Consider the following 7,500-nt stretch of genomic DNA (forward strand, 5'->3'; position numbering starts at 1 on the left):
GAAGAGAAAGAAAAATATCAGTAAGTAAAATAAATGTATTTATGAAAGAGAGTGTTCGCAAAAATGTCGAAATTATCCGGTCCATCCTAATTAAGGGGCATCACAAACAAGAAAAAAAGTGGGAGGAAATAACCATCCGCACCGTTCAAGAAGTCAAACACAAACTGAAAAATTACCATTCCACTCACTGGTTGGCAGATTTCCCAGCCCCCAGCAAAAAGCACCCAAGAGACAAGACAAGAAGATTGACCACAGTCAAAGGCAACCCAAAGGCTCTGTTTTCTATAGCTTCTACCACAACTTAGGCAAGAGTGGACGCTACTCGTATCCCGGCCCGTCACATACACGACTTTTCCCCAGTAATACTAGACTAATACTCTTATGTTACGAACCACAAATGGATGCAATTAAGCCAAGTTAACTTTGGAGTTCACAGGGTGTGAATCGAACCCAGAACCCTGAGATGCAATCCACAAATGATGTCCACTGCACTATGCGCACTCCATAACTCATTAAATAAAAATTACATGAAAAGAAGCTTGTACTTATAATAGACCATATTCGTATTCTCAGTATTGGAGTGGAACTAGCTTGCAATGAAGGCTAATGCAGGGGAATCTTTTCAAATGCCAATACTTTTTAATAAGTTTTCCTGCATTAGCCTCCACTGCAAGCTAGTTCCAGTCCAATAATGAGAATACGAATATGGTCTATCAAAATACTACCTTGGGCATTTGCGAGGCATGGCATATCCTTCCAGACCAGGTTTTAGAGGGTTGTTGGAGATTGTGTTGCGGCAAGAGCGGCACTGAATGGTAATGTTTGTTGCCTTGGCACGAATAGCTGAGGCACTTATTATGATTCCAGGAATCTTCACCAATTTGACCATTTGCTCAGACTTAAAATGCAAAAAATGAATGTTTACAGTCATTGATATTGCAGCTATCATTATTATTATTATTATTATTATTATGGCATTTTTGTTTCTCTCAATATTTCATTTATACCGACCAAGCGGGATGTAATTCCTAGGCTTCGTGGCCATCATCTGTTTTTTTTTTTTTTTTTTTTTGGTTTTATTATTATTTGTTGTATTGAATAGCTTTCCAGTTAACAATTTGTTTTGAAACTTGCTGCGGACAGCGTGTAGAATTTTTTGGTGATTTCACAGTTCTGTGATATAATCCACTTCTGACAGTTGGTTAGCACTTTAGTAACATCTTTCTTGTGGGCTAGATCAGAGAGTTCTTTCTTTAGGGTGGTGTTGAAATCTCCCAGGAAGTTAAACGCTATATTGGTTTGCTTGATCTCGTAGTCGGGATAGAGTTTTTGGAGACCCAGTCTTAAATCCAGATACTTTCTGTTCTTATAATCGTTCCTATCGTTGATCTGTCCGATATTACATACAGTTCCTTCCACTAGGATGATAACTTTGTTCTTCTTATCAAAGGTCGTCATGTCTGGTTTGTTTGCTCCATTCTCTGGTGCCTTATCTATGGTGTAGGTTAATGCAGAGGAGTGTAGGTAAATGCATGCGAATGTAGATGAGTGCGTATAAATGTAGGTGACTGCATATGGTGTAGGTTAATGCATGCGCATGTAGGTGAGTGCGTATGAATGTAGGTGAGTGCATGTGAATGTAGGTGAGTGCGTATGAATGTAGGTGAGTGCGCATGAATGTGGGTTAATGCATGCAAATGTAGGTGAGTGCGTATGAATGTAGGTTAATGCATGCGAATGTAGGTGAGTGCGTATGAATGTAGGTGAGTGCATGCGAATGTAGGTGAGTGCGTATGGATGTAGGTGAGTCCGTATAAATGTAGGTGAGTGCGTATGAATGTAGGTTAATGCATGCGAATGTAGGTGAGTGCGTATGAATGTAGGTGAGTGCATGCGAGTGTAGGTGAGAGCGTATAAATGTGGGTTAATGCATGCGAATGTAGGTGAGTGCGTATGAATGTAGGTGAGTGCATGCAAGTGTAGGTGAGAGCGTATAAATGTGGGTTAATGCATGCGAATGTAGGTGAGTGCGTATGGATGTAGGTGAGTGTGTATAAATAAATATAGGTGAGTGCATGCGAATGTAGGTGTGTAGGTGAGTGCGTATGAGTGTAGGATACTCTTTGTGTATTATATATGGTGTACTATATTATTAGTGTTCTATGTGGGAGCTAGCATGACCTTTTTGCCAAAATTATTAACCGCGCGGCGATGGGCCGGACGCGGTTCTTGCTCTGCATGTTGTTAATTATTAACCGCGCGGCCATGGGGCGAGTGCGGTTCTTGCTCTGTAATCGGTTCATTACTGGGTTGCCTATGGCAAGCCCAGTTGGAAAGTGGGTGGGATTTGTTTGTTTTCTTTTTTAATTTTTTTTTTTTTTCCGTGTCGGTAAAAGTCTTGCCTGTCACTCCCCTGGTAAGTGGTGTCTTTGTGTATAGAGCCTTCTGCGCGTATTTTCTTAGGATCGAGAGGGTAGTGGAACTGTGTAGATTTCTCTGGTGGACACAGTAGAATCATTAACTTAGCCTGCAATGGCGTCGAAAGTCATGTAACGCGAATGGCGTTTCAGTGGATCCTTAAACAAAATATACCCTTATGGAGCTCAATACTGGAAAGTCAGTTGGATAAGCTAGGCAGGAATCTCAAAAGGGACGATTGCTGGACTTCGACAACAATCTATTGCGCGGCGAGACGAAATCAAAGTAAGCTGTAATATTTCCCTGACGTACAGGGTAATTTGACACGATTGAGTTTCTTGTCTTCACGCACGCAATGAAATAGGAAGAGGTTTTCGCCTCTAAGAGCAAATATGTTGTTTGTTTCAATAATTTTTTCACTGGAAAAGGATTCTGCGGTATTTTCTGCCTTTGTGAATTATAATATCATGTTGTTTATTGAATTTCCGAGCTTAAGGTTGAAATGTGATATGGGAGAAGTTTTTTAGTATTGCTCTGTAAGCAGGAAGGGTTCACAGCTGGCCTGTTGGAAGCGTGCTTGAGTTTCAACAAAATGAGCCCCAAAATCAGTGAAAAATTGTGACGCAGTTGAATAATAAAGTAGCTGCTATTTCCAAAATGATGGAATTACCTGGTTAGAATAAATAACGTCGTACGCGTCTTGGAGAGTAAATTTTGACTTTGCATAAACAAGACTTGGGCGATTGTGATTTTGTTTTGACTTCGCTCATTTCATTGTCAAACTTTATAACACTTGACAGAAAAAGAAACTTACAAAAACCCAGTATCTTGCCATCATTTGACACAGATACTTCACTGTTTGGCGAGTAAACATGCCGCGGTAACTTCATCACGGCGCCCGCTGAATTCCGGCGATGTCACTTTCGATTTTGCAATTTATTTGTGCAGCCAAAACGTACAATAACAAAATTGAACGTTGCAAAAATCCCCCAAAATGTTTGTCGCTGATCGTAACTGTTTATATTCTATATTCACGGTTCAAAATAAATGTTGTTTTCATGTCGTAAATATGTTATTCTCGAGCGATCGTCCTGGAAACTTCCTTCTGCTCTTTCTAAAAACTGTGTATCAATATTTATTTACTTTTGCATCAATATTTGTTTTTGCATAAAGCAAGCTAACAAAATCTGTACCTTGCTGAGTTCGCATTTGTTAGCGTTAATAGTATTTTCGGTCCGATGCTTCTGTTTTATGAGGGGTATATTATTTTGGTCTCCCATCCAAACACTAACCCCGCCCAACCCCTAGGGATTAACTTCAGTGAACTTCGGTATTACAAAGCTGTCAGATGCTCAGAGGGCACGCTTAAACTTGTGGTGAAAAGAAGTTTATCAACATGTCAGCCCAGAAGCCAATGTTTCTCACTTCCCATTTATTTTCTTCAATCTTTCTGGGTTCAGTACTTTGCTAGTAACCACATGTCTTCTCAGACTATTTACCCAAGAATTCTACCATGCCACTACAATGATAGACAATACCAAAACAATATCGTGCACTATTAGAGCTACATATTACGCAAGGACAGGTCTGTTTCGTCGTACGAACGTGTGAGGACCTGTGAGCCAAAGGGCCTCGTCTGGTATGGCTTCTTAATGACCCCCCAACTTGAAAAAAAGTCTGGAACGGTGCACGTACCACAGGCAAACCAGTGTACCCTCACGGAGGGTCTAGTTTATTTATTTATTTTTCGTTTTGTCGGTGAGCTGAACCAGACTTCCACTCGGCCACATAACAACAACAACAACAACAACAACAACAACAACAACATTTATTTAAACACGATAAAAATTACAGCGGAGCTGATGTGGTCGTGGATTTAAGACGTTAAAAAGTACTATTTACATATATATACGAAACTATTTACATGAAATTCTACGTTTGAGCGTGTTTTTAAACAAGCTTCTGCTTGCGATAGAACGTGTATGATTTTCAAGAGAATTCCATGGAGATATGGCTTTGTAGTAAGTGGACTTGCGAAGAAGTTCTGATTTTGGTTTCGGTAACAAAAAGGTCAATTTCCTTCGCAGGTTATAGTTACAATCATATTTCTTAAATAGCTGCTTAATAGGAGTAGGTGAAAAATCATAAAAACAGTCGTGTGCTAATGAAGCAATCTATATTCGTACAAACAAGTAATAGTAAACCAATTGCATCGGGCTAGGATCTGGTCGCTAGGTGTATACCAGTCCAGGTTGTAGAGGGTTTTAGCGGCGCATACGTGTATTTTTTTCAGCACATCAAAGAGCGATTTGCCACAGGAGCCCCATACAACCAAACCATAGGTGACAGATGGTGAAATTACTTTAAAATAAAAATCAGCTCTCGCCGAAGTCAGTAAAAAATACAAGGACCTAAGAAGATTCAGTTTTTGTGTGAAGGACTTCATTAACTCTTTAACGTGAACGTTCCAAATAAGATCACTGTCAAGCTCAACGCCTAAGCACCTAGTTGACTTGACTTGAGTGACGACACTGTTCCCTAAAGATACTGCTTGCAACGGCCCAACAAACTGGCCGAGCATTAAGATCATACACTCGGTTTTACCGCAGTGGGGTATGAGGCGATTACGGCAGCACCACTTATACAACTTCTGGAGGACGCTATTCAAGACAACGACAACCTTGTCAGGAGATGACTCAGCCACGTAGATGGTCGTATCGTCCGCATACATGTAAATTTCGCATTTTCTAACTCCAGCTATGTCAGGAAGATCGTTGCAGAACAACGAAAACAGGGTAGGTCCCAAAACAGATCCCTGCGGCACACCAAACTTCACAGGTAAGGTTTCGGACTGGAATCCATTTACGACTGAAACTTGAGAGCGGTCAGCTTAATAAAGTAATCCTTAATCCAGCACAATAGGTCGCCCGCTATACCAACTGCTTGCAACTTTTCCAGCAAGACATGGTGAAAAATAGCGTCAAAGGCCTTTCGAAAGTCTACAAAGGCGATACCAACTACAAGGTTTTTATCCAGTGCCCGTCTCCAGTCCTCGATCATTTTTACCAATAACACATAGTCAGTGGGACTTCCAGTCACGCAACTTATGATGTTTATTCGCAAAAAAGCTGTTAAAACGTTAATGTACTTAGAATTTTATGAATAGTCCGCTCTTTATTTACAACAAAATATATTTTTTTGTGTCTTATTGAAACATGTAATCGTGACTTTTAAGAAAGAAAGCTAAGACTATTACGTCATCGGATGATGGTGCAATCGGAGATTTGACAATGGCTATAAGTGATGGTGCAATACCTTTGTGTGCAGCCGTTGTTGTCAGTTTGTTGTGCTACAGATTGATCAAGTGATTTGGGTTCTATAGTCATCAGTGAATCAACAAGGACTGCTTTGGAATGTATGCTACGTTGCGACCCAAACTTCTACTCGGTCATATAGGCAGTGGCACTTCGAATCACGCAACTTATGATGTTTACCGGTACATGTATTCGCCAAAAGCTGTTAAAATGTTAATGTACTTAAAATTTTATGAATGTTCCACTCTTTATTTAGTACAAAATATATTGCCTTTTTGTGTTATTTAAGGACGGTGCCTACTAATTCAAAGGTATTTTTGCGCGGTTTACTGAATATGCCGAAAAAGCAGATCTTAACAAGTCTTATTGAAATCCCAAAAGAAAATTGGGGGTAACCACGAGCACTTGCTAAGTTCTACTTTCTCCGCATAGTTTTGAACCGCGCAAAAATATCCCTGTATTAATAAGCACTACCCATAGGAAATCCGAGTATCTCGAGATGCGCATTAAAGTTCATTATGTCATCCTTGGAATTTGTCTACGTTTCAACGTTCATTGGCAGGGAAATAACCACCGTACTAAAGATAGCCGTGGATAACGTAATTCTTGAATTATGTGACGCGTGTGACTACTTTGCGACTATATAATGGTAAGAAAACAGATAAATTTTCAAAGCGCGGTTTTAAGATCTGAAAGATCTTCTAGTTCTAGTTTTGTAGTTGATATGGCGGAGAGCGACCTGAATGTGGACAGTATAATATCGCACTTGTTGGAAGGTTAGCAGCTGAAACTTATGCTTATTTTTGGTTCCTCTCATATTCCATGGGTAAGATGAAAACGTTATCATTGTTTTCTCAGCTCGCGGTAAGCCAGGAAAGATTGTGCAACTAGCAGAATCTGACGTTCGCGGACTATGTTTGAAGTCAAGAGAGATCTTTTTGAACCAACCCATTCTATTGGAGTTGGAAGCGCCTCTGAAAATTTGCGGTAAGTTTTGCTTTGAGGTATTCAGAAAACCATTAATATTCGCTTGCAGCGTGCTTGTTCTAATTATTAAGACTCATATCAAACGGGATCTTAGCTGAAATAATACTATTAAAGCGAGGCCGTGACAATTTTACATGTGCCTTTACTTTTTCAATTTCCATCGACAGAAAGTCCTCCGTCTTCATCGAAATGGAGACTAAGATGGACATAATGAGGGTATTTTTTTCTGTTTTTATTTTGTTGGATTTCTTAGGTCAACTGGCGGGAAATAACCTCAACCATGAAATCACTTTGATCCAACAATTTGTAGAGATGATTAGAGGTTTTGGGAAATTTATAAAGAGTCTTATTTACGGTAATTTAGCTTTCTCAACTCTGGCCCTAGAAACCTAAAACTCCTTCTGAAAGGTTGCGAGTTGTTTGTTTTTGGAACCTCTTGTGACGTTTTAAAACAATACAAGACTTGACATATAGACAAGTTTAGGTAGTAGGAGAGACATGAATAAGTTGGGTTTTGCGTTTTCGAATGGAATATGGAATTCTTTCTATATCCTCCGAATTTCTGCTAGTTTTAGGAACGGTTAGGGTGAGGAAATTCTTTTTGGGGGTACAAGTATTCCTCAGCTGGTGTGCAGTTAACTATTGACTTCTATGGAGCATTGGCTTTCCTTTTCATCGGAGAGAATAAGTGAATATTGACCCTCGATAATGGCTCTAATTTCCCAACTTTTCTTGAAGTTTGTTTGTGTGGATAAAGTTGAAAGATAATTTCAAAAAAGCT

General features: G+C 39.7%; 1 protein-coding gene across 2 annotated transcripts in view; it reads left to right on the top strand.

The window, feature by feature from the left end:
• The first annotated feature begins 5,677 nt into the window (after positions 1-5,677).
• Positions 5,678-7,500, top strand: part of LOC138026050 (serine/threonine-protein phosphatase PP1-beta catalytic subunit-like) — an 18,166-nt gene continuing 16,343 nt past the window's right edge. Inside the window, exons 1-2 of one of the 2 annotated variants that reach the window (XM_068873235.1) lie at positions 5,678-5,914; positions 6,591-6,719. In XM_068873235.1, coding sequence (XP_068729336.1) covers positions 5,902-5,914; positions 6,591-6,719 — 142 coding nt within the window. In that variant the 5' untranslated portion in view covers positions 5,678-5,901. Of the gene's footprint in view, positions 5,915-6,243; positions 6,509-6,590; positions 6,720-7,500 lie in introns of those variants that run through there. The other variant, XM_068873234.1, reaches the window with a different exon arrangement.

The sequence above is a fragment of the Montipora capricornis genome, chromosome 12, assembly GCF_036669925.1.
Source record: "Montipora capricornis isolate CH-2021 chromosome 12, ASM3666992v2, whole genome shotgun sequence".
NCBI classification, from domain to species: domain Eukaryota; kingdom Metazoa; phylum Cnidaria; class Anthozoa; order Scleractinia; family Acroporidae; genus Montipora; species Montipora capricornis.